At 41.4% G+C, this 27,523-nt stretch overlaps 1 protein-coding gene and 1 long non-coding RNA gene across 2 annotated transcripts in view; one reads left to right on the top strand and one right to left on the bottom strand.

Annotated features, from left to right (window-relative positions):
• Positions 1 to 218: 218 nt before the first annotated feature.
• The window catches only part of LOC142605230 (uncharacterized), a 168,101-nt gene continuing 140,796 nt past the window's right edge, over positions 219 to 27,523 (bottom strand). Inside the window, exon 3 of the long non-coding RNA XR_012838954.1 lies at positions 219 to 327. This is a non-coding gene — a long non-coding RNA (uncharacterized LOC142605230). The remainder of the gene's footprint in view (positions 328 to 27,523) is intronic.
• Positions 17,666 to 27,523, top strand: part of BMX (BMX non-receptor tyrosine kinase) — a 28,089-nt gene continuing 18,231 nt past the window's right edge. Inside the window, exons 1-6 of the mRNA XM_075742935.1 lie at positions 17,666 to 17,734; positions 18,458 to 18,604; positions 19,603 to 19,707; positions 21,537 to 21,618; positions 23,334 to 23,453; positions 25,230 to 25,291. Coding sequence (XP_075599050.1) covers positions 18,467 to 18,604; positions 19,603 to 19,707; positions 21,537 to 21,618; positions 23,334 to 23,453; positions 25,230 to 25,291 — 507 coding nt within the window. The 5' untranslated portion in view covers positions 17,666 to 17,734; positions 18,458 to 18,466. The remainder of the gene's footprint in view (positions 17,735 to 18,457; positions 18,605 to 19,602; positions 19,708 to 21,536; positions 21,619 to 23,333; positions 23,454 to 25,229; positions 25,292 to 27,523) is intronic.

Raw genomic sequence — 27,523 nt, 5'->3', positions numbered from 1 at the left:
GTCTGTATCATCGATTAGTAAGGGAGTGTGGTGGGTTGACCCTGGCTGAGGGCCAGGTGCCCACCAGAGCCACTCTATCACTCCCCTCCTTCTCTAGACAGGGGAGAAAAGGTATAACTAAAAAAAACTTACGGGTCAAGATAAGGACAGGGAGAGGTCATTCTCTAATTATTGTCACGAGCAAAAAAGACCGAACTTAGAGAGGGAATTCATCTTATTTATTACTAAGCAAAACAGAGTAGAGGAATGAGAAATAAAACCAAATCTTAAAACACTTCCCCCCACCCCTCCCATCTTCCCGGGCTCAACTTCACTCCCGGCTTCAACCTCCGCCCCCCTCAGCGGCACAGGGGGACGGGGAATGGGGGTTATGGTCAGTTCATCACACGGTGTTTCTGCCGCTTCTTCCTCCTCAGGGGGAGGACTCCTCTCATCATTCCCCTGCTCCAGCATGGAGTCTCTCCCACGGGCTACAGTCCTTCACAAACTGCTCCAGCATGGGTCTCTCCCACGGGGTGCAGACCTTCAGGAGCAGACTGCTCCAGCGTGGGTCCCCCACGGGGTCACAAGTCCTGCCAGCAAACCTGCTCTGGCGTGGGCTCCTCTCTCCACAGGGCCACAGGTCCTGCCAGGAGCTTGCTCCAGCGTGGGCTTCCCACGGGGCCACAGCCTCCTTCAGGTGCCTCCACCTGCTCCGGTGTGGGGTCCTCCACGGGCTGCAGGTGGAATCTCTACACCCCCTCATCCTTCCTCCATGGGCTGCAGGGGGACAGCCTGCCTCACCATGGTCTTCACCACGGGCTGCAGGGGAATCTCTGCTCCGGCGCCTGGAGCACCTCCTGCCCCTCCTTCTGCACTGACCTTGGTGTCTGCAGATGTTCTTACATCTTCTCACTCCTCTCTCTGGCTGAAAAAGCGCTCTCTCTAACTGTTTTTTCCCCTTCTTAAATATGTTATCCCAGAGGCGCTGATGGGCTCGGCCTTGGCCAGCGGCGGGTCCGTCTTGGAGCCGGCTGGCATTGGCTCTGTCAGACACAGGGGAAGCTTCTAGCAGCTTCTCACAGAAGCCACCCCTGTAGCCCCCCCCCGCTACCAAAACCTTGCCACGCAAAACCAACACAGGGAGGAGGAAGAAGAGGAAAGGTTTGATCAAGAAACAGGTCCTTCGACAAAGAAATAGGAGGAAGGAGTGAGAGAATTCAGACAGGAATTGGAAACTACCCATTCCCTAACCTCATCAGAACTTTGAGACATGTGGAAAGATTACAGCCACCAGCCAGGTGAGTGGATTGCTGCCTGGCTGCTCTAATGCTGGGATAACAGGGCTGATAGTCAGAAATTGGAAGTTGAGGAAGCCCAACAGCTGGGATCCTTTGCTAGAAACTAGGAAATTGAGAGAGGAATTGGAAAAGAGGCAGCAATTTGCATGCTGTGTGGCACACTCTGGTTCTTCCTATGTGACCAAGGGGAGGACATGAGAAAGTGGGATGGTGAACCCACCTTTAAGCTGGAAGCAGAACTGAGAGAGAAGACAGGTGTTAAGAAGCGGTCACCCAAGACAGCGTAGTAGAAGGCGTAGTAGAAGGCAATCAGTGATCTCCCAGAAATAGAACTGAAATCACCTCCCTTGATCCTGGTGAGGGGACTTCTGGTCTGGCACTGCGAGGGTCAGACAGTGAGTACTCTGTCCAGGAACAGGAATAGAGGGTCCTTGCCTTTGGCCAGGAGGAGGAAAGGGATGGCTGGGTATACTGGACTGTTTGGATTCCATGTCCTGGCACATCAGTCCTACAGAAGTATAAGACTTTGGTAGACACTGGTGCACAGTGTACACCGGTGCCATCAGGGTACCTAACTAGTAATCTAGAGCTAATGTGCATAAATTCAAAAGAAAGAACTGCCAGGTGTCTGAGCTATGGAACAGGTAATGCAGTTACCTTTGGATCACCTCTTTAAGGTGAGTTTCAGAGAGCTGCCACTGGCAGAGGCTCCTCATCCAAGTGTGAATGTCACCAGAAGCCCAGGAAAAGAGAAGTCCCATGCCTCTGTACAGGTGACTCTGGATCTCTTGCTGAAATGAAGTACTGCTGAGATAAAACAGTGGAGAAGAGAACCAACAGTAAGAGGCAAACATTACCTCTGCTTTGCAGAGACCCTCAAAACTTTTTTTCCAAGGAGGGAGATATCAGGCACCCATTGCTCCTCCACAATTATTAACTCCACAGCAGGGTTACTGCTGGCTGTGTTCAGGCAATTTAAAATGCAATACAGAACTAGAACAATTAACAGATGCATTAATCACCACTTACTCTTGTTAGTGAAGGACATGTGAAGCATTTTCCAACTTCAAGGCAAGTGCCATATAAACTTCATCAGATAGAGCCAATTTTTCATCCTGAAACGGTACTTGGTTTTAATCGCAGCTTTTACAGCAGTGAATGAGAGTTTAGTCTCCAAAGGGAGAATGCCATTCATGAAATAGTTGAAGTTTTACACACAAATTCTGTTTCGTACTAGCCAAATCAGACAGACACATAGGATAACAGTGTCCCAGCAACTCAGAGTGCTCTGCCCACAACAACATTTGTAGATTTAACCAGATCATCATTTTCTGTCTAGGAGATTCTGCCAGAGTAAAAAAAGGGGGAGAAGGAGGAATAAAAACCACTTTAATAGTAACTAAAGAACCAAGAGTGTTTTTGCCAATGGAACATATTTGTTTGGGGCAGTGTCAAGAAAAAAAGAAACCCTAAGTCTTTTAACATAATTTGAAACCAGATTCTCTTCAGAGGAATGGAAAGAGAAAAAAGATTTAAAAAAAAAACAAAACACCAACCACAAAAAAAAACCAACAAAAAACCTGTTATCCCAAGTTTAGGGATGAAGGCACACTGCAATATTTCTAACTAAAGTTCTCTGTCTCCACAACCATCCTCCTGCAGACAGATACTGCTGCACTAAAACAACACAAGCCTCTGGGTACAAAAGAAGCAAGACTACTTCATTAGATTTATTTTCACATAGGAGAATCAGTAAATGTGTCTAACACTCTGTTGACAGTATTTCCTTTTAGAAAGCATGCCTGGGAGATGGAGGCAAAGAGCAGGAGCCAGCAGGATTAGAGAGACTACTCTGATGGGTAACAGCAGGAAGACCCCACCACCTGAAGATGGGGGGTGAGGAGGAGAAAGAGGTGAATATGAAGCTCAGCTAAAAAAGATGTACTAGAATAAATGCTTTCAAGGGAATATTTTTAAAATCTTGCTAATTCAAAATAATAAAAATTTTCACCAAGAAGAGCGAGTAAAGTCAGCACTCAAAGGCAATGAAGTTGGCCAGCACCTGGCACAGGTGGTTTTTTATCAGGCAAGCATCTCAGTTCCCATGTTTAATTTAAGGAACAGGGAAAAGGGGGGCAAGCAGGCAGCAGCTAGCTAGCAGCTGCATTTCAATTCCCTCTGAAGGTGTTTCTTCTCTTTCTAAATCTTTGGTTGCATTATTTGCTTTCTTTAGTGGCAACCCTGGCATAGGAAGGTCCCATCTCATACCCATCTCCTCCCTTCTCAGTTCCTTATTTCTCACCCTGCATCACAATTCCCAGTTCCCATCATGCAAATACACTTTTTTTTTAGCACATAGTGATGAGTATATGGCACAGACTGCAAACAGTTATGTTAGTACAACTGAGAGGGTTGCAGGAATAGGAAAGAGCAGCCAGGAGATGGGAAAGGGCAAGAACATCTTGTCTCCAAAGAAAACAAATTGTGGAGCACCCTCCTGAGAGCTCGGCCGGCTTCAGCCTGGCTCCTGGCTCTCCAGAACTACTCCCCAGGCCTTGGCCAGACACATCTACTCTCTCTCAGCATCAGCTGCATTTGCCATAGTAATGTGAATTTCATAATACTAGCTGTTTTCCTGTAGCCCTTCTGCTCTGGAATCAAGAAAAATTCACTTATATTAAAAAACAACCCAAAAAGCATTTGTGGGTTGAAAGATAAGTTTGATAAGGTGAACCCTCATGATTCAACAAAAGCTGCATGAAATTAGTAATTTGTTAACTGTTTGCTTTCATGTCTTCTTGGACTGACTCATGACCATAAGGCTCAATACCTGCAACACTTCCATCTGCATTTGACTAGGTGGGACACAGGGTTGCTTTCCCTCAGTTTGTCTATGGTTTCTCCCTAAAAAAAAAACCAACTTCATGTCTATATAATGTGAATTCAATTCAAAATAGAGATGCTTTTCCCTATACATACACTCACTTGCCCACAATAAAGCAAAAGATTATGAAATTAAGAGAGAGGCCATTGGCTTTGTCCACTCCCAGATGGAATAAAAAGATCAAGCATATCAATGAAGTTTGAGAATCCCTGCTCTTCCTTGTCATGCTCTGCCACCAGCGCTACAGCAGAAGCAGTTTCATGACACGTGGTGAACTACCATAAGAGCTTCCTCTTGCCAGCTGCACACTCCCTGTTGCCTTGGTCATGCCGGCTTTTATGTTGTTCATCAGATTTCTCCATGGGCCATGTAACTTATGAAATGTACAGAAATAACCTGGCAAAAAATGAAGACATTTTTGCTGTTTTAGTGAGTCAAATCAGTTCAGCAGAAGGTGAGCCACTAACCAACAGCCTCCGCCAAGGAGAAAGCAATCTGAGTGACCTTGCATAGATCATTTTCTCCTTTACCTCAGCTTCCTTTTTTGTAAATGAGGCTTATGCAGAAAAAGGCATGCTATTAGAAGTGGTATTTTTCTTCTGAATGTTCATTAACTTCATCCAGTTGTTTTGGCCAGACTTGTTTCTGTTTTCCCAAGTTTTGAATTTCCTGTAGTTAAACAGAAGCCATTTACTTGGTAATTGGAGGCTAAACAGAAAGAGGTAAGCAGTCTCTTCCTAGCAGTGTGCCCACTATCTGTGACTAGCAGCAAGCTACTCCAGTATGCAAGGCTCTAACTAGTGTTGCTTAGCCATGTGCTTGGGAGGCTTATCAGCCTCTGCACAGCTGGCTGAAATTCTTCCAGCACAGAGCTACCTCTCTGCTGCATAAACCTGCAACAGGTTTGGACACAACATTGCTTCAGGAGATGGGAGGCTGAGAACCAGCTCAGCATTCCTAGCCAGCTGAAATTCAACGTCTTGATCTGGATTTTGAATGCAAGTAAATTTTGCTCACATGCTGCCCCGGTCTCAGACAGATGTTGCCTTCAGAACCAGCACTTTTACAAAGACAAATTTAAACCAGAATTCAGATCTCTGGAGATGGGATAGGTACAGGAGAAGAGTGGGAATCCAGCTCCTGGCCTTGCACTCAGCATCTTCCTTAAGGTCCCCTGGCTTAAATTGGAAGTCTGATACACTAAGAAAAATCCCATTTGAAACCACCATTTCCTCAAAAATATGAAGGCTTTCAGACTCTAGGAAGTATCATCAAAGCCCCTGGTAGCTACAACCAGGCTATTCCTTCCCTCCACTGATGCTATACATGTTCTCAGGAGGCATATACATCAGGCAGTGTTTAGATCAGTCAATAACAAAGGCTTCTCTCTCCATAGACTCTTGTTTTCATCTGCTAAGTGAAACATTTCCTGTTAAGTAAAATCTGTAAACTTCAGATACAGAGGTATCAGACAGTTAGTATTTTTGTTCTGTAAGAATTGCAGTTTGAACACTCATCAGTGTTATACTTATGATGAGATTGCAGCAGTCCATTATAGTTTCTGCTAGTTAAAAATAAACCCAAGCAACCCTTTCTAGATTCTTTTTCTTGCTATTATCTCTGAATCTTGAGATTTAACATTTGGCCTTACTGCAGCCCTTCACATAAATCAGACATATCTGAATAACAAAGGTTCTCTCAGATACAAAGAATATATGGCCTGATAGATTAGTGATTGGCCCCTTGCTCAGTATATCTGCTCACAGTTTCACTACTCTGAGTCATCAAGGCTCAGATTTGATTCAGAATAGGTCATAAAGGTTGTTATTATCTTAAGCACTAACTCCATGTATTTCAGCATTTTGGTTGGAACATCTGCAACACAGAGTATGCCAGGAGTCCTTTCAGAGGATGAGTTTACAAATGCAAACATTTGGTTTGACAAAGCCTTTATACAACTTAGTCTCAACTTACAAACACAATTCAAGTTCAAATAAGCCAGCTAGTGGGATGTTGCACTTTCTTTCAAACCTCATCAACAACAATGTGCAGCACTATGTAGTTTTCATTTGCATGAGATTCAGCACATTTTCTTGTCTCAGCTTTTTATGGGTTTGTACCTAATGAACCTCATTTAGAGTTTGAACCTAACTGCAGAATTGCTTCCTAAATTTGCTGCACAGGTCATGAAAGTTGAACCCCATATATTACACAAACACATTGTGAGGGCCTGGGTGTGAGGAAGACTCATGAAACCATCAACGCCAACAAATGGCTACTAATAAACAAGAAGGCGGAATTAAATCTAGGTCTTTTAAAACATTTATAATCCTCTGTGAAATTTTTGGCAGCCTTTTAGAGAAAGGACATTGATGTAGTCCAGAGAGAGTCAACAAGAGTGATAAAATTTGATTGTTAACATGCACAGAAAGTCTGGAAAAACATGAATACCATAAATTGAAATCTAAGCTTTTAAATTCTTCAAATGGTGTTTCATAAAGGAATAGAGCAAAACCAGCAGTGTCACTCCAGGAACAATACAGTGCACTTTGCAGAGCAACAATGGAGCAATAATGGAGTTTCTTGCTTGTGGTTTTAGGAGTAAGACCTCTGTTTGCCTACCTCTATGGTTATACACTGCTTAGCACTGAGGAACTTAGAGATCAACTCTGAGCTCTTCGGGCATTTTTACTTAGAAGTCAGCATTCACACAAGTATCTTGACTGCACTAAACTCAGAGCCAAATGTTCAATTCAGTAAACAGGGAGCACATCTAAGCTCTTTCAATTACTTTGTCGTTTCACACATTTTAAACATCAAAAAAACACAGGTAAGTGAAAGGACACATCAAGTATTTTTCTGCCTCTAGAAAGTGCTGCTGTTGTGCACACACACTGCCATCCTTACGTGAGGGTGGAAGGATAGACACATATACCACAGGAGGAGTGTATGTATCCACAGTGAGTTTCCTGTGCACTGCATCACATTTCTGAGGATGCATCCTATATTTCCCCTCCTCCTCCATTTCTGTCCTCACTCTGGCACTTACTCAATGGCATTATTTTTACATTAAAGGGAATTTAGATTGAAAATAACCACATGTTATTCTGCACGACGCTTTGCTATGGCTGGGTCCTGGTTCTGGAGCTCTGACATTATCAGGCTGATGACAAACAAACCTCCTGAAATTCCAACACTCCCAGGGCAAAGAGCTCCCTGCTTTAGCACATGGTTGTAAGTGACCCGACAGACTCTACCCGCCTGATGAAGCTAGACTGAAATGTTCTGTCCTTCTCCTTTTGGCCTTCATTTCTGGCCACTAGACAACCTCTGCTGCTGTAAATTTCCACCAACTCATTTAACTGACTCAATTTTGAAGCCCCACCTTGTCTGCTAAATTCAGTAAGTGCGAAACATTAAGACGAATGGGGGCAGTAATTTTTTTTTAAAGTGAAAGCGTGAGCAAGACATCAGGAAGATATTAAGAAGACTGAGGGCACCCTTACACTGTGCAGTGGAGTATGGCACAGAGATCCCCAAACTATCACACAATAAATGAGCTGCAGAACAAGCACCAATGTAATTACAGCAGAACCACACTCTTTGTGGGCTAATTAGCCTTGCTGAGAAGCACCACATTAACGCAGTTACAGTGTTTCCAAGACTCAAGATCCTTGGTTTTATGGCTAAATCAAAACAAAAATCCATTTGTGCTAATGCAAAACTTTGAAAATTAGTGATTTTGGCAAAAATCACATTAAAAAAAGAGATCTGTTTAAGCTAGTCATTGTGACCCTTTTTTTATACTATACAAGGCTAAACTCATAATGGCAGAGAAACAGCCCCCAAATGCCTCTAATGTCCTCCATAGCACAATTCTGGCACCTTTGCAGAAGAAGGCAGTTCACTTTCCTTCTCTGCTTCACTGTGAGTAAAAGTTTGAACTAAAGCTTTGTCTCCTGCTCTAAGCAGAGGTGGAGACTCATAACATTCAGCCTTTTCCATCAGTTTCAGTACCCAGACAACTACTGGCCACAGAGAAAGAGACTGACACTGTGATGGTGATTAACAAATTCTTTGGAGAGGTTTTGGTTTCAGCTCTTAATCCAGTGCATATTTCAGAGGAGCAGCTTCAAAGACCAGAAGAAACCACCTCGAATCCCCCGCAGCCTATGGCAAAACAAGCTCCACAGGAAACAAAGGACCATGGTTCAAATTCCTTTCTCAAACCTGGCAAAGGAATGACTTAATGAAAGGTGCTCCTTTTCATCCCACTCTTCAAAACAAATACTCTGACCACTGTGTTACGAGGGCGGGCTTCCTGGGCTAGCACTAGGTCCTTTCAATATTGTTTCTGAATTTATTTTAAACAAGTTTCATCAAATTCACCCCACTACCACCGTTAATCAGTCAAATGCCCACTTCTGACAACTCAATTTGTGTGCTTCAAACACAAATATATTCAAATACAAATATATTACTACTTCATCCTATTAAGCACCTTCAAACTGCTCAGTCTGGCCCTGCGTCTTTGTCCTGCAACTAGGAGCAACAGCATTTCAATACTAAACAATCCAATCCTAAAAACATAAGCTTTTACTCCAAGCACACAGCTAGACAGTAATCACAAAGCCCTCAGGTGCAAGTAGTCATCAGCTTATAAAAACCGTTTACATTACATGTCTGCTCATTTCCGTGAGCTCCTCCCCAAGATTAAGGTGATGCATACATACAAGCTGACAAGAGCTAGGGAAAGCCTTCCAGCTGCCACATTCACTTGTGCTGGATGTACCTGAACATAGTACATTGTAATTACTTTCTCATCCATATCTGTTTACCAAGGCAAATACTACTTAACCAGAAGTCTTTTGCATCAACAGAAATAGTTTCTCTTGTTTTGATATATTCATGGCTTGTATCAGAGTACAGTAACACCAACAGCATAATAAATCAACAATAAAATCCCTAAGAACTGTTTCTGTTCGCATGAAGACAATTACACACTGCATGCAGGTTGCTCCATGTCTCTGTGTTTCCCAAGGACTCCTCAGATGTTCATGAGGAATGAGACACAGGCTAAGCTGATGAGCAGCAAGGTCCCAAATGTCTTCTTTCCTTAGAGTCCCATGTCCTGGTCCCCTTGATGACTGACAATGCACCTTTCTGGGGACCAAACTGTAATGTCCCTTCTCTCTTGGAAGGTCCATATCTCTCATTCACTCAACAAGCTCATATGTGTACATGAGGTCATGAAACTGTCTACCTATAAGACATCTATAAGATCATAGAATCACAGAATCATTTTGATTGGAAAAAACCTTTAACATCATCAAGTTCAACCGTTAACCTAGCACTGCCAAGTCCAACCACTAAATGCTCCTTAATCACTAAGAGGCTCCTTAACAGGTCAAACAGCCCTCCTGTCAGAAAGGGAGAGCTGAGGAAGATTGCCATTAACCTATGGAGCTAACCCTGTGCCAGCAAGGCCCACCAGAATAGAGTTACCTGGATGGGCACACAGGCACATAACATGCCCTTAAAATAAAATTGAACGTAAAAGAAACTTTTCTTTAAAAAAAAAACCTATGCTGAATACCCCTTATTAAGCCATTTTGCCTAAATCAACATGGCTTTTTTAGTATTTATCCCAGTATCAAACACACCTTGCTGTAGCTTGCAGACTTTTATTGCTGTTGTACCGTGCCATCTGCTGGCTCTCCTGAGAAAGACAGACTGGTGAGAGCTCAAAAACCACAGGGTGCTCCCCAGGCTGAAAGGGACCTCCAGAAAGCCTTCTGCCCAAATTCCTGTGGGAAAGATCGGCCCTGCATATGTCAGGCTGTCTCTCAACTATTTCCAGCAAAGGAGATTCCACCATGACTCTGGGCAACTTATTTCAATATTTAATTGTTCTCACAGTGAATATTTTTTCCTTGTATCTGGACAGAATTTCCTGAGGCAACTTGTCTGTTGCCTCTTGCCCTGTTGTTGTGCATCTTTGTGAAGAGTGCCTCCATCTTCTCCAGAAACACCTTTTTGATATTTAATATTTAATTAATTTAATATTTGAAGAATGTAACTAGTTCCCCACAAGACTTCTGTTCTCGAGGCTCAGCAAACCCAACTCCTTCAGTCCTTCTTTGTACATCCAGTTCTTCAACACACTAACCATCCTGATGGCCCTCTCCCAATTATTCAATGTCTCTAACAATGTGTAAACCACACCTTGGCAGGCTATACCAGGTGTGGTCTAACAAGCACTGTGTAGTAAAACTACATACCTTGATCTGCTGGCTATGCTCTTGCTGACACAGCCCAGCATGCTGTAGTCTGTCTTTATTTCCAGGACTCACAGCTGGTTCATGCTCATTAGTGCCCACCAGGAGCCCCAGGGCTCTGGCCACAGAGCTGTGTCACCTCCAGCCCGCTCCCAGGCTGTAGGGCTGCTTGGGCTTGTTCCAACATACATGCAGCACTCTACAGTCCGTGAGGGCCCTGAGGTCTGTTGATGTCTCTGTATGGTGGTTCTTCCTTCCTATGTATCTACCTCTCCTCCTGGTTTGGTGTACTCCACAAGCTCAGTGAGGGCACGTTCAGTCTTACCACCCGTGAAACTGAGTAATGAGATGTGACTATCACATGTGTACATACAACACAAGTATCAGACCCTGCATTGACCCCTGTGAACTCCACATGTAACTGGCTCGCTCAGTTCAACTTTAAGCCATTAACCATTCACCCTTTCAGCTCTATTTAGCCAGTTTCCTACCAAATTTGTGGCCCACCTGCCCAGTTCATATCTTACCAGTTTGTCAACAAGGCTGTCAGGGTCAGCTGCATCAAACATCTTGTTAAATGTCAAGGTTTGACATCCACAGCTCTGCCTGCACCCACTAAGCAAGTTGCTCTATCTCAGGAGGCAAGAAGGTTGTTTATGCAGTGTTTACTCTCGGTAAGTCTGACTTGGCTTGTCCCAACCACCTTCACACATAGGCAAACAGCTTCCATGAGGAAATGTTACATAATGTACACAGAGTGCACTCACTGGTCTGCAGTTGCCTGGTTCTTTCTTTTCACAGATAGGAATATTACTTGTCCTCTTCCTGTTGCTGAGGACCTTTCTCTGATCTCTGTGACCTTTCAAAAATGATAGAGTGGCTTTATAATGACATCAGCGAGCTCTCTTAGCACCCTCAAATACATCCCTCCAGATCCCACAGACTTTTATCTATATATTCATCTCCAGTTTGTACAGATGGTCCCCAGCCAAGTTGATACTACTGTTGGTGGTGTGTCGTTTCAACCTTGCTCTTTGGCATAGAGGTGTGTCATGAAAACCTTGTTTAAAATGGGTAGAACAATGTCAAGGCATTTCATGGTTTGCTTAAATCTTCAGCTACTGAAATCAAGCACATATGTGAAAATACTCAGTTCTCATTGACAATAAAACTAGCTTCCAAGTTTGTGTAAAAAAATTAAAAAGTGATCTGAAACTAATTTTAAAAAAAGCCTTAAAAATTATTTTTTTATTTTAATCTCATGGTCGATTGATACCTGACTGACATTTTGATTGTTTGGCAACAATATGAAAATATTATCTACATTATTTCATACCCGATGCATATATTACAAATGTACATAATTTATACTGTTAGCTTTACTTGTTTAGGTAAGTGATCACTGCTTAAGAACTACTACAAAACCTCAGCGATCTAAAGACATGTTATCAAGATAACAGACTGTGCATTTTACATATACTAAGTTGTATTGGGTTTGCATGGCAAGGTTTTTCGGGGGGGGGGGCTACAGGGGTGGCTTCTGTGAGAAGCTGCTAGAAGCTTCCCCTGTGTCTGACAGAGCCAATGCCAGCCGGCTCCAAGACGGACCCGCCGCTGGCCAAGGCCGAGCCCATCAGCGCCTCTGGGATAACATATTTAAGAAGAAAAAAAAACAAGTTAAAGAGCGCTTTTGCAGCCAGAGAGAGGAGTGAGAAGATGTAAGAACATCTGCAGACACCAAGGTCAGTGCAGAAGGAGGGGCAGGAGGTGCTCCAGGCGCCGGAGCAGAGATTCCCCTGCAGCCCGTGGTGAAGACCATGGTGAGGCAGGCTGTCCCCCTGCAGCCCATGGAGGAAGGATGAGGGGGTGTAGAGATTCCACCTGCAGCCCGTGGAGGACCCCACGCCGGAGCAGGTGGAGGCACCTGAAGGAGGCTGTGACCCCGTGGGAAGCCCACGCTGGAGCAAGCTCCTGGCAGGACCTGTGGACCTATGGGGGACCCATGCTGGAGCAGTTTGCTCCTGAAGGTCTGCACCCCATGGAAGAGACCCATGCTGGAGAAGTTTGTGAAGGACTGTAGCCCGTGGGAGAGACTCCGTGCTGGAGCAGGGGAACGATGAGAGGAGTCCTCCCCCTGAGGATGAAGAAGCGGCAGAAACACCGTGTGATGAACTGACCGTAACCCCCATTCCCCGTCCCCCTGTGCCGCTGAGGGGGGCGGAGGTTGAAGCCGGGAGTGAAGTTGAGCCCGGGAAGATGGGAGGGGTGGGGGGAGGTGTTTTAAGATTTGGTTTTATTTCTCATTCCTCTACTCTGTTTTGCTTAGTAATAAATAAGATGAATTTCCTCTCTCAGTTCAGTCTGTTTTGCTCGTGACGATAATTAGTGAGTGATCTCTCCCTGTCCTTATCTTGACCCATAAGCTTTCGTTATACTTTTTCTCCCCTGTCTAGAGAAGGAGGGGAGTGATAGAGTGGCTCTGGTGGGCACCTGGCCCCCAGCCAGGGTCAACCCACCACGTAAGTCCATGCTGCTTTCAGAGCAAGCTCTGGTCACAATAACAGTATAGAGGCACTTACACAATATGAGATTACTAGACTACTTCCTTTAAGGGACATGGCCCTGCTTACTAAAGGTCTGTAAGGCAGATCTGGCCCTCAGCTGCAGCTTTGTGCCACCAGGTGCTGGGTTGGTGAGACCTTTGATCAAGAAAGTAGGTTTTAATTTTCACCTATTCCTGCAAGATGTAATGTCAGCAACAATCAAAAGCAGACACAGAATAGTCCCCTTTGACAGGGACCTTCAGTGGGTCATCGAATTCAACCTTCTACTCGAAGCATAGGTCCAGCTATGGACAACTGCATCACAACATGTACAAGTAAGAATGTAATTTGTCACCCTATGGAATAATATCCTATTTCATATAGAAGTCACCTGGTACATTATAAACAAATAACTAATCCTAAACCAGAGTAAATGAAATGCATGTTTAAACACACTTCAGTGATAATATTTTAAGGGAGTTGAGGCTAGACCCCACTAATATCCCCTTCATAAAAAATGAATTATTGTGGCATATGCCCAAAAAGTAGTTTTAATTTTATATCCTGCATACAAAAATTTCTGCCCCTCAGTAATTTTCAATTGCACAGAGAAAAGATTGAGGGAACAAGAGAGCTTCTAAGGGGGAAAGATAAGTTTGCTGTACAAAGTCAAAATAGACTGCCACTTAACATACAAAACAATAAGTATAATATTGCAAAAACTCCACGTGTCTTGTAATGTGAGGAAAAATACAGAATACCAAACAGATCATTTTCACTGAAAAGTGAGGGCTGAAATGCAGGATAATTTAAACCACCATTTTAAATTAAGTTTTAAAATTAGAAGACAGAAGAGCTTAAGACTATTAGGACTATTTTCCATGTGTACTTGTGTTGTCTCCTTCACTGGTTTCCATTACACCAGCATCAGGAAAGAGTTCCAGCCCTTAAACTAAATATGATTTGCTAAAATGAATAGCAAGAGAATGCATCATAAATATCTATATTTAAATACCATCGTTTAATGGAAGTGTGTTCAGATTTTTTATGTTTACGTTTTTATCATATTAAAATAAATTGCTTGTCTCATTTCAGATCAGATAGCTTTTTATTCACCATTTGTGTTAGAGTCACCTTAATCATCAATTGTAAACACCAAGGTAGTGCTTTGCATCTAGTTTAATTAACTAAAATGTATTTCGAGTGTGGTGGATTGGAAAAAGGTCAGTTTATCAAAACATTCAAACTTAAAAATGCTATGGTTCACTAGCAAGACTAATATAATTTGTAACTAGCGATGATTGGTTTTGCATGCCTACCTACACCTTGGAAGTTTTAGAATTAGTAGCTCTCCCCCTCTACATTTACTTTATTTGGAAGAAGAAAGAAAATTTGTATTATTCCAAATCCCAGGTTGTTTCAGAGCTACAAATGAACAGCTTACTGAGCTTAAATAGTTAACCTGAAATGAAGGAAAGCGCTCCCTCCAAACCTGCAGAAGAGAACACCTGTAAAACTTTTGATATTTCTAGGAAATTAAATGGTGTTCGTACAGTGAGGGCCACCAAAGCCTGCTGCAATGTCCTCACACCAACAGGCGTGCCCCTGGGGCAGGGGTGGAGGGAGATGATGGAGTCTCTCCTCAGAGATGGTCCATGCAGCAGAATGGGGGTAATCTAGTTCTACAACAGCTTACCCTGACTGAACATGTGCCCACCACTCTGAGGCCTTTGCCTGACACCTCTCCTGCCTACCTTGACCCCATTTTCTGCCCTGCTAGTTGCCCAGACCGTGACCCCATTACCTTCCCCACCTACCGCCCACACCTTTACGCAAGGCTGTGCAATGCACCTTCTTCCCGGCACCACCCCAAGCCTCCACTAGCTGCCCTGCTTTGCCCTCAAACCAGCGACCGTACCCCATCATCTTGTCCTGTTCCCTCTACATCCATCCCTGCCCCCCAGCCTAAGCCTGCTGGGTCATGTTGTGGAGGATACGGAGCCAAGCCATAGTGGCAAGCGCTTCCCCAAAAGTTTGGTTCCTTCATCCAGGGGAAGGACTTGTTTCTACTTGGTTGGCAGTCAGGGGCTCCACCTTGCTGGCATTTCTGAGCCAGGAGCCGTGTTTCCAGCATGGCTGTTTCCCCAGCCACCTTGCATGCTGCATTACAGCCTGCCATTACAACATGCGTATCGGTGACCACCACATCCAAACCGCTTTGCCAGAGAAGGAAACAGAAGCAGAAGCTAATGCTAGAGAAAGTGCCTCTAGCCTTCAGGATGTCCCAGCACCTTTCGCTCGTTCCTTGCTGAGTGCAGTGCTGATGAACTGTCTCACAACAGCCCTCTTTCTGAGGCACAGGGTGGTTCCTAAGAATTTAAAGATCTGCTGGGGGAACAAAGCTTTTATATTTGTCACTGTGTTACAGAAAGCAAAGAAAATGCAAATATCCTCAGTACAAGCACAACTGTTGGGAACACAAGATACAAATTTCAAGCATGGAAAAGTAATCCAAGATCTCTAGATCCTTCACGTCTCTTCAAATCATACAGACCAAATGTTTATGGATAATTCTGTACAGCTTTTTATTTTCTTCCAGGGAGAAATTAGATTTCACAGTTAAAGGATCTGAGCTCCATCCAGCAAAGAGGGAGGATACCATGCCTTGCAATTCTCTAGGCAGGCAGAAATTTGTACGCAGCACAGGCCATGCTCTGCATTTTCTGCACCGAGGGATCATCCCTTCAGCACGACTGGGTGGTTAGTGCAAGGACGTTCTGACTCAGCACAAAAGAGTCTGCTCACAGACAAAGGGCAGCCGGGGTAGTGAAAAGGCAGTGCAACACAAACACATTTTATTCCTAGGACTGTAATCTCATTTAAAAAAAAAAAAAAAAAAAAAGTTGGATGTTTCATTTGGCATAATTTCAGCTGTTGTAATTTCTTTTCCACAAGCGGAAAAAGAAGAGCATTGTGCAGTGGATCTGGACAGGAAGTATTTTTGCTGTCATGATATTTTCTTAGAGTTAGAAATTGTTTTCTATCTCAAACTGTAATGAGAAGTCAAAATCTGGAAAACATTTTTTTTAAACTAGAGCCAGAGCACTCCGGTAATTAAGTAAGTGGTTTATATATGCTGCAGTGTAAGCAGCTGCTTCCTCAAAGGCTGAATTCACAGTATTCTGCCTCAAAAAACCAAGGAATGTAATAATTTTTATAGGCTTTTTCAAGTCTTGTAAGTGTTCCTCTTAACCTATACCTTTAAGCTTCTATTGCACCCTTAGAACTAGCTCATGCGATTACTATAGGTCCACACACAACAAGGTAGAAGTCATGCTGTTAAATCACAAGGTGATGCAGTATGTCATTTACTATGCAAGGACATATACAGATTTCCAAAATTTAACAGAATATTGTTTTCAGCTAATTACTTTAGAAATAAGAGTATGGGTTGTTTTCCATATCAAGACAACAAAATTTTAATTATTACAAATATTTATAATTTTGTTGAATAAATATGTTTAATAAATCTTGTAGGAGTTTACTAGTTATTTCATCATTTATATTTTACATATTTAATATATCTTAATGTATGTTTAATACTGTTAGGTGTTGCAAGGTACAGCTTATAGAACATAAGTTTCTAATATTTAAATGAAATTACATATTGTGATAAATCCTTTTGTCTCTACTCATTTCTTGGGGTGCACTCATGGCACAACTTTGACAAACCTAGAGGTTGTTTCTGCAAATAGTAATGGAATTACTTGGCTTTTTTCCTAAGCCACACTAAATGTAGACTGCAGTCACTCCATGTGGCTTCAGCTGATATTCTCTGGGCTCTCAGTGGTCACAGTGTTAGAACCAACGTGGACTGGAAATCTAGCCTCACGGGAGCAATGTTATCAGCCCTGGGAGTTCAAGTGATTGTTCAGATTAATTAAAGCAGTAGTTAGTTAAGAAATTTTATAAAGATTACACAGTGACAATCCCAGAAAAAGGACCTGTAAATAATGCTTTAAAATGAAGTAGCTGAAATTCCATCTCACCCATCCTTATTTCTGGCTTCCAGTACCCCTGTGATCTCCATGAACTTCAGTGGATTGGAGCTAAAGATTGGATGTTCCCCAGGTTTTTAGGTCTTCTATCGAACCTCATATTTTCATTGCCAGGATAGCTTCTTTAAACTATGTTGAATTAACTCCTAACTTCATGCTAGTTACTCCTACAGTCAGGGCAAGTACCTGAAAAATGTCCTAAAGTGAGGTGGACGCTTCTCCTTTCCCCCGCCTGAAAGCAGGCATCTCAACAGAAAGATTTCAGCCCTGATTCTTCCTTTGTCTACCCCAAGCTCATATCTCCTTCAGATCACATGTCATGGCAAGATTGCCTTTAAACTGACTCGCCAGTGGCACTAACACTGGTCTGTCCAAAAGGGAGTTGGTGGAAGGTGTAAGTAGGCATCCTGTCCACGAGGAGGGTAGCCAGATATCCACAGTGGAGTAATGCCTAGTAAAGCCATTTTCCTCTTCAGACTGTTCCTACTAGGTATTTGTTGCTTTCTGGGTTCGGGTGGGATTCAGTGGATAGATCAAGTGGGTGCAATGAGTATCATGCAAATTTTCCCTTTCCGCTCGGCTCTCTGTAGCAAACAGGGACATAACGAAGTGGACAGCTTAGCACAACACTTCCCTTTGGAGCTCCAGAACATACAGGGCAAAGGACGTGGCCTACTTTATTCACATTTGGGTAAGATAACCTGAAACCATAATAAACTTGCAGAAATATGATGGATCTCATCCTTCTTAGCATTTTCAACTGTATGATTATCAAGGCTAAGAAAAAATACATAAATATATGTATATATATGTATATATATGTGGTGCAAGAACATTTTTACTTTTTGATCTTTTCTACATGTCACTGTTCCGTAAACGTGCATTTGTTTCAGTTGAAAGAAAGAAATGGGAAATTTCCAGTTCAGGGAACACACTGTCAGCACTAGGTATGTTTTTCTGGTCTGTAAATAGAAAGGTTCTCTTTTTTTTTTTTTTATTCTTTTTTCTTTTTGTTGTTGTTGTTGTTCTCTTTGCTGCTGTAATGACTTACATATTATGCTGCAGATGTAATACATTTGTGCATAAAGCAGACTGTGCTCCTTGCCAGAAAGCACGCATGGCTTTAAAAGTAGAGATACTCAGATGATAAAGTAACAGATGTCGTGTTTAGAACTACAATATATCTGCAGCTGAATTTTTGTATACTATGATTGTTTTTATTGAGTGAATAAGCTAAAAATTCTCATTGGTTTAAGCAGTGTTAAACACAGGCTTTGTAACCATATATTACTATAAAATTTAATAAAACATATAGAGGACAATGATTCTTCACATATTCATTATTACAGTTTCTATAGTTGGTGTTGTTATGTTTATTAATAGTAGTATATAATAGTAACTGATGTTCTTTTAGGGAAATATAATGGAGAAGAAAACAATTCTAGAAGAACTTCTTTTAAAGAAGTCACAACAGAAGAAAAAAATATCACCAATTAATTACAAGAAAAGGTTGTTTGTTCTGACGAAAGCAAGCCTTTCTTACTATGAATATGACAAAGGGGTAAGAAATAATTTTTTTAAGTAAATTGTTCTAAGATTTTCCAGTGTCACCTTATTCCTCTGGTTTTCTTCTGTGAAACTTGATTAGACTTCATGTGGTAGAACAACAGGTGTACTTTGTTTTGAGTAGAATTACAGGGTATCAAATCCTAGTCTAAGTTCAGGAAAGTGCTTAGCCACAGGCTTGAGTGTCTGTTCAGAACAACTCTTAACAGTTGTGCTAACCATTGAGCATCTGTATGTGTCCTTCCAAAGACAACTTAAGCAAGTAATTAACATTGGCATATGTTTACACATTGTCTTGAATAGGGATGTTTTCCTTGTTCAGGCTTCCGTCTGAAATGATGTAAATAACTGGCTTCAGAAGTTACTTGTATGAGGCATAATTAGTTCAGAATCTCATCCCTCAGCTGCACAAAGCAGATGGTTAAACTATCCTTGTTTCCTAAGGAGGGCCTGTATATCACAAAAGGGTGGCTTTTCACTCAGATCTCCCATTGGGAATGCAAATCTATGTCCCAGGAAACTTGGTTTTAAGTTTTTGCTCCTTTTCATACATTTGGACTCCTCCTGTGAGTTACATCTTATTACAAAACTGCAGGGAAGCTCAGTGAGAATAAGCCCCATTACTCTAACAAAATTATGAATGCCACAGCTAGGCTTCTGGTTTGCAGTTGTGTTTTCCTCTTAATTCCTCCTTCTCCTTTTCCTCCCAATCCCCACTTCTGCCCTGTACTCCTGCAGTTGCAGCAAATGCTTTCTGAGATGTAGGGCTGTGTCCTGTAATTCTTGTAACTGACTTAAAAAGGATTTTGATCAATGTATTAGATGCAGGTAGGGGACCAAGGAGGTTTTTTTACTACCTTTCTTTTAAGATTAACAAGCCTGAAACTATGGCTTATATAGCTTGAAATGCAAAATTGTACAAAATCATCAAACTAGAATCCTTTATATTGTGTTAACATTAGTTTACAGTCTGCTCTGCTTTTTCTCTCTTAGAAAAAAGGAAGCAAAAAGGGGTCAATTGAGATTGAGAAAATCCGATGTGTCGAGACAGTGAATCTTGAGGAATCAACACCTCCTGCAAGACAATATCCTTTTCAGGTTAGCCATGAAATCTGTTTCATTTACATTTCATGTGAAATATACCAGTCATCATAGAATCGTAGAATCGTTTAGGTTGGAAAAGACCTTTAAGATCATCAAGTCCAACCATTAACCTGGCACTGCCAAGTCCACCACTAAACCATGTCCCTAAGCACCACATCTACACGTCTTTTACGCACCTCCAGAGATGGGGACTCAACCATTTCCCTGGGCAACCTGGGAGTGCCACTGCCAAACAGTGCAACTGCAAGTAGCAGGCTGCTAGAGTGAGTAACAAGGTTGCTGAATAGTGCATTAATTAATGACCCTGCAATAATTGCCATGCCCAAGGGCAACCTCATGAGAGATACCTAATATTTCTCTGCCTGGTTCATCCTAGGTGTCATTCTGATCTTCCTTTCCCTTCTTCCTCCCCTCGTTTTGTGGCACCAAATGACACATTTATGTTAAATTAGTGTATTTGTGTCAGGAATGCACAATTCAGTTAGGTGGAGAAAAAGAGTGTATGCTATAGTTACAGGATGGGGGACTCAGTTCTGGGAAACTGTATCTCTAAAGAGGACTTTAGGATCATGATAGCCGAATATAAATTCCCAGTGTGATGCTGTGGCCAAAGGAGCTAATGGCATCCTTGGACATGGAAGCAGGCACACGTTGAGTAAAAGCACTCAACGTGTTTTGACACTACTGTGATCACCAGGAGACTATTTTGTCTAGTTCTGGTGGCTGTAATTGAAGAAAGATGTTCTAAACTGAAGAGAGGTCAAAGGAGAGACTTGAGAATGACTAATAGATTAGATGGATAACAGGTTAGAGAGGAAGTCTCAAAGTGCTACACCATTTAACTAAATAAAGAGAGAGCAAGCAAATTGATCAGTCATGTATACTTACTAGTGGGAGTACACATTTAATTATGAGGGCTCTTCAGTCTAACAAACAAAAGCAATAAAGTGGCATTTGAAATTCAGTGAAGATGACTGAACAGCAATGCACACGAGGGAAATTAAACCCTGACCTAGCACACACATACACACACACACAGAGTCAGCGCGGTACTAAACATGATCCAAAAAGCAAAGCAGATGTTAGTAATTATTAGGTAAGCATCAAATGAAGCTAGCAGAAGGTAGGCTGAAAACAAGCAAAAGGAGCTGACTGTTCATATTCTGCAGCTAAGCTGTAGGACTGCTTACTGCAGGATGTTGTAGATACCAGTTATTTGCTTTAAAAAGGCAACTGAACAAATTCACAGAAGAAAATTACCTCTCAAAGGGTATTAAGTATAAATGCATCACCTTTGGTTCAGGATTCCCTGATCATTGTACAACTGCCCTGAGTGTATACTCTGCCCCAGTATTTGTACTGGACATTGTCAGAGACAGGTTCCTGGCCTTGTTGAGCATTCGGTCTGGCCTTGTGTAACATGAGTGAAAAGCTGGAAGGTGAATGTGGAAAAACTGAAGTGGAAAGAAAGAATTTACATGTGGGTTATAAGGTCTTTTGTACATAGAATATGGGAATATCCAGAAATATTTTGTGCTGTCCTTTGTTTCTGTAACTGTGCTTTAGGACACAAACCACCTTGGTTAAAGCAGTATATTTATATTTATATTGTTAATATAGTTATATGAAATATGAAGTATTTATATGAAATGTCAATAATGTAAGTTACCTCTGAGAAATGTTACTAAGTTGTGGGAGTTCAATGAGGGACCACAAAGCCTTTTTTTTTTTTGGTACCCATCCCCTTCCCCTTTCCCATCCTGCACAGTAAATGCTTTCAGGCAGTACGTCCTCACCATGCTGGCTTTCTCAACCTCTTCCAGATTGTGTACAAGGGCGGCCTGCTCTATGTCTATGCAGCTAATGAAGAGAGCCGGGAGCGGTGGCTTGCAGCTTTGCATAAAGGTAACACTATTCCTTTGCGTACCAAAATATTGAGGTAACACGAGGAGAGATAGGCAAATGCTCCTGCCTCATCATTTTGTGCCACTCTTTGTCACCTGTTTTTAGTTTCATTAATACTTCAGTACCAACTGGTTGAAATGCATGGTATTTTCAAGAATGGATTAGAAATTTTAAGGGATGAAGGTTTCAATGAGATATAAGCCAAAATAAAGCTTATTTTTTGTTTTTATGGGCATTTTTTAATCTTCATCATATGTTCAGCCTTTACCAATGCAAGTTAATATACAACCATTCCTGATGTGGTTACGCACTTACCTGCATAAATGCCATTTTGATAACAAATACTGTTAGTGCTTTTGCCTTTGTATTTTCCTTTTTTTTTTTTTTTCAAGGAAGCAAAATCAGAGACATGCAAAGCATAAGTTATAGGCAGAAAACTGTGTACCTGCATAACCCCTGTGAAAGCAAAAACCTCACATTGAATAGGGCAGCCCTCACACATGCTGGCCATTGTAGGAACAGAAATAGGCAATGTTGAATGGACTGTGAACAAATATCCTTCCAGATTTTACTTGTAAGCCCATGGATGAGCTGCCTCTCTGGTTGGGGCTCCCTTTGTGTACACAGAAGTGTGAGTATGTCAATTGATTTGCCAGTGCTATGGAGAATGTGGACCAGAAGCAGAATGGCAAGCATTCGGCAAACTAGCTACATTGAGCCTTATAGAAACCAAGATTTTCAGTAAGACCTTTTAAAACAAAATTTGTGAAGAATAAAGTTGTGTAAATTATATATTTTGTAATGCTCATGAGACAACTAATAGCACAAATGTTTTACTGGCTACAAGCCTTTTAAAAAGTGTATAAAAAGCACTTGTTGCCCAGGGGTGCCCTGATCCTTCTGCTGCTCTGTCTTGTGTGTTCAGGAATCTTGGTCTACAGTGGCTCACCACAACAGGACTGAAAGCCTCTCCTGACACAACCAGTTTTTAAAGTCTCACTCTGTGTGCTCTACATTTCTTTTAGACCCCTATTAAAAGCAAAACTGCTATCATGACTTGCAGAACTCATGTATCGCTAGCACAGTGATACTACTAGGGTCATTTTTCTAAAATAGAGCAGTGCTTTGAATATAAAATAAATATTTCTTTGTCAGTGTTCCGTTTTCGTGCACTTGAATACAAAATATATTTTAACAGATGAATGGTAGTTTGGATTTGCCATATGGGGTATTGAGTATCTATTCTGATACTGAGTATCAGTGAATATAGTTTCCCTACAATAGATAGTTCTAGGAAAATACTCAGCATAATTTGATATATAATAAATGTTTTCTTTTAATTAGGTGGTTGTTGTGGTTTGGGGGTTTTTTATTGATAGTGAAATCTTTATAAGATCCGTGATTTTGAATCATAGCTGTTGGATCCTGTTTTGGTTTCGGGTGTTTTGTTAGATTGTACTGTACCTCCTTCTTGATACCCAGGTTTCTTTCTCAAAGAAACAGGTGGCTGGGGAGTATGGATTTCAGACTTGGGTTTGCATAGAGGAATATGGTATAGAGATGAAAATGTGACCAGGATGTGAGCCTACGAGCTAGGAGTCAGCAGGCACTCTGGGGTATCCATGGTTTAGAGCAGCAGACTAAAGGATCTGGTCATAAGGAACATTCCCATTTTGCAGCGTGTCATGTTCTCTTTGGTTTCTTTGTGCTTCCAGAAATTAAAGACAATTCTGATTTACTAAACAAGTACCACAAAGGATTCTTCATCAATGGGAAGTTTCTCTGTTGCAACCAGACCTGTAAAGCAGCCCCTGGATGTACGATTTGGGAGAAATGTAATGTCTTCTTTTATTTGATTAGTTTCCTTGATGTTTTTCACAATATTGCCAAATCACATAGGTATTTAAGGCAATGTAATCAATGTAAAAGCTAATCTAGCTACAACTTTTCATGTATGTATGTGCTAAGCTCCTTTTAACATCATAGCTGCTATACATTGTAGCTTATAGTATAACTGGGGGAAATAATACATTAAATTATTTCTGCTGGGTTTGATCAAAAAGTTAGTGACATTTTTACCTACAAAATAAACCAGATGGAATTATGTTTCTCCTTATTCTTGAGATCTCCAGCTAAATTCTAGCATTATGCTGTAAGATCCTTCTAGTGATGAGGTCCCATGAGCTGGATGGGTAAGAAAAACAGAAGTTCAGCACAAATGTATGACAGAGTGTAAAACAATACAGTTTCATAACTAAATAGAAGTAAAACTCTTATATTAATATATAATTATATTTATATGATTTTTTTAATAAACAGCATGATTTAACTTGCAGCTTTTTTTTTTTATTTTAACATGTTTTTCTAAAGTGTTTTTGTATAACTTTTAGTCACAATTATTTAGGGGGTTTAATTTTTATCTGTAAAGACTGAGAGAGGAAAATTTGTAAAGCAGTACCCTCCTAGGTTTCATATTTTCAAAGGGAATTCCCTTGTGTCTGTGTACATGCCTAACAGTGAAAGGCCACATTTGGGAGAAGGAACAGCAGGTTATGAGCATTTAAGCTTCAGCCTTTTAAAGCTTGATTATTTGGAATTGTAGAGCACTGGTAGATTCACTTATTTCAATCATCATTGAACCTTGGTCTCAAGCATTTACAGTCACAGTCAAAGAAGTATGAACCCAAATTTAAAAGTCAAATCAAAAAATGTAGATGTGACCAGTTAATAAACAGATTTAGAGCTGTGAGATTGCCTGTAACAGGCATTTGCTTTTGAAATTCAAAATTAAAAATACAGGCTTACCTACTATTATTACAAGTTTCATCATTATGGAACACTAAATAATGTAAACAGTTGTCAGCTGATAATTTGAATAGCTTCATCTAGCTTCAAAACCTCTTGTTACTAAAACAAATAAGGCCATGAAACCCTCGGTCAGTTACAAGGACAAGGAAATACCTCATTACCAGTTATGGATGACTTAACCAAGAGAAGACTTAGAGAATTTTGGTATATTGAACACTTCATTTATGTCTGAGATAATAATACATGCAGGATACTGTGCTGTATCTGCTCTAAATTTGTTCCTAAACAAGTCCCTGCAGTTGCTAACAGAGATGTGCAGAGCACAGGGAGACTGTGTAGGGATGACTCCAGACAGCCTCAGTCTTGTAACCACTGGGTAATTGAAAGCAAGATTTCTTAATCACTGCTTCATAGACTAAAAGTGTCAATGAAACAATTAAAAACAAAAGCAAAACCCAGAATAAAAATAAAGCATACATGTTTTTCCCTCTGTATGCAATCAAATAAGCTAACAGAACCATGAAAAACACAGAACTAAACACATCCACAAATTTCCCTGAATTTGTATTTTGGCATAGATGAAAACAACAGTTGAAGGGTTTTTTAAAGCTATTGAGATGGTGCTTGAATTAAGAGAAGGTTGGAAAATACAAAACTAAAGCAGGTCAATAGCTCAGGGAGGTAAAATGTCAGCTGGCATGATGCTGTTGCTGCCACTGTATAGATCTGCAATTGAGAAAGCCTCAAGAGATAAAGTCTTTCTCAAATTCATGTTTTTTTCCTTAATTCTCCCTCTCTTCTAGATGTGACTCTGTGTTGCACAACTGGGTCTGTGAAACCACTACCTCCAGTCCCTCAAACGATGGTAGGTGAAAACGTTTTGATTATCTGGCTACAGGGAAAGACCCACCAGTCAGGTGGTAGGGATGGCTGTGGGAGGGATGGAGAATTGCAAACAGCCACTCACTGGAAGCTGTTGTAGACCTTTAATCTGCAGCGCAGCTTCAGCATCCTTGTGTCCGCAGCATGTCAGAGGGAAGGACTCATCTCCTTCTTCCATGTGGCAAACTAGGAAAGTCTCAACCACTTTTAGTTCACTTTAGCATGCTGGTGGCAGTACTGGCTACAGCCCTTGTAGGGATGTCTTCTACTTTATACGCTTATTTCCAGTGGGATTAGGGAATGCCATCAAAATTAGGTCTCTGGTGTGTAGGAGGTCCCCATTCCTAGAGATGCAATAAACTTCCCTCACCAAGGAAAATGGTGTTCATAGGACTTGGAGAAAACATCATACCTAAAGATGTGAACAAATATACCTACTTTGCGTGGGTGAGAAATGGTGGATGAACTGCATTTATCTCAGACAAGTCCCAAGCTGTGCTGCTCTGGGGTTAAGTCAGGAGTACAGATACCTGTTTAGGAATCTTTATTTAGCCCAACTTAGAGGCAGCCTCTAAGTTAATGAATTGGGAAGTGCATCTGAGTTCTTTATGTGCTCTTGCCTATATGTTGACTTTATATCAGACAGAAGCCCAAGAGTGTGGTGTCCCACCAGAACCCACAAGGCCTTACTGTCCATCTGAGAAAGCTAGGCTTTCACAGACACAAGGAGAAAAACAGGACACTGGCATGTCAAAAAGCACTACTTGTGTTTAATTCGGTCTGAGTTCTCTAGTACACCAGTTGCTTGATGAAGAAGGGCAACAGTTGGCTGGGTTAAGAATAAAAGTAGGACTGAAAGATCTGCTTCTATGCTTATCTCCTCATCTATCTCCTCCTATAGAAATACAACAGCAATAGTGGTATCTTTGACCTTAGTTTTACTGCCCAGCTTAATTATTGAGGTTTGTAGGTAGGAAGGAGGTAACGATGACAAGAGAATAGAAGAGAAGAAAGTGGCTTAAGTAATGATCGTTTTATGTCTTTAAAAAAGGACTAACAGTATGTGTATTCACGCAGGATTACCCCAGCCTCCTCCATATTAAACCAGATTGAGATTCAAGTCATGGGACTTTTAAATCTGTATTTGCTACTTTACTTTAATTTGTCTTCTGTTCTGTATCTTTATAATACAATCTGGGTCTATTTCCTAGCCTCTCTCTGTTAATTAGAAAGTAACTTAAAGAAAAAAGAACAACGAAAAAGAAAAGCTGGAAATGTTGTGTATACGTGAACAGCCAGAGCTTTAAGAAACACATAGATTATCAAGGTAGAATAAGGTACAGAAGGTAAAATCACAAGAGCTGTAAAATGGACCTTTAAGAAAAATAATAATAAAGCCTTGGAAAGAAGCTATGAACAAAGAGGCTTTTGACATTTTTTTATGATAATGAGATTTTAAAGTAACAGCATTTTGAACATGCAGCAGCGTAACTTGTTTTGAATGCTGTGGTCTGTTTTGCCTGGCTTCCATGAGGAGATGCTTTGTCTATCTGGAGAGATCATCAGTCATGCAAATCTGCTGCTGAACATGCTGGCTTCTGCTATGCCTTTATGATTTATTTTTATTATCTGCTTGAGTTCAGAGAAGTTATTTTGAAAGGGAAATGTAAAAAGCAGGGACATGACAGTTTTCAGATGGGTACTTCTAAAACACGTTCAGTAAATCCAGATATAATAACTACCACATCTGGTTGGAACAACTTGACTTCATTTTCCCAAGCCATATGATATAATCAGGTTAAGAAGGACTTCTCATGGTGAAGAACAGTCTATATTTAGTCACAGACCTACTTCTATAAGCTCTCAGCACATTTTTACTTTGCCCTTTCACCTGCTCAGTTTGATCATGAGAGGTACCACTGTACCCCCCAGCCTTGCTTCAGCCTGCCTCTCAGTTCATGTCCCTCACCTCTCCAGCCTCTGCAAGTCTTGCTCCCTTGCTTTCTTCCCAGCTGACCAGAGGAATTACTTCTGCATGTAGGCAAAACTGACCACAGGCATTACATTTTGCATGACACATTGCTTTTGCATGATTACATCCTGCACCTTTGATGCCTCTGTCCCTTTCATCGGTTTAGCATTATACCTCTAGTCTCCCACAGAGGAGCTAGTTCCTAAAGAGTGATGCCATTACAAAGAATAGGGGGCACAAAGG

Source organism: Balearica regulorum, chromosome 1 (genome assembly GCF_011004875.1).
Source record: "Balearica regulorum gibbericeps isolate bBalReg1 chromosome 1, bBalReg1.pri, whole genome shotgun sequence".
NCBI lineage: Eukaryota > Metazoa > Chordata > Aves > Gruiformes > Gruidae > Balearica > Balearica regulorum.
The sequence above is the reverse complement of the archived record's forward strand: the minus strand, read 5'-3'. Positions and strand labels throughout refer to the sequence as shown.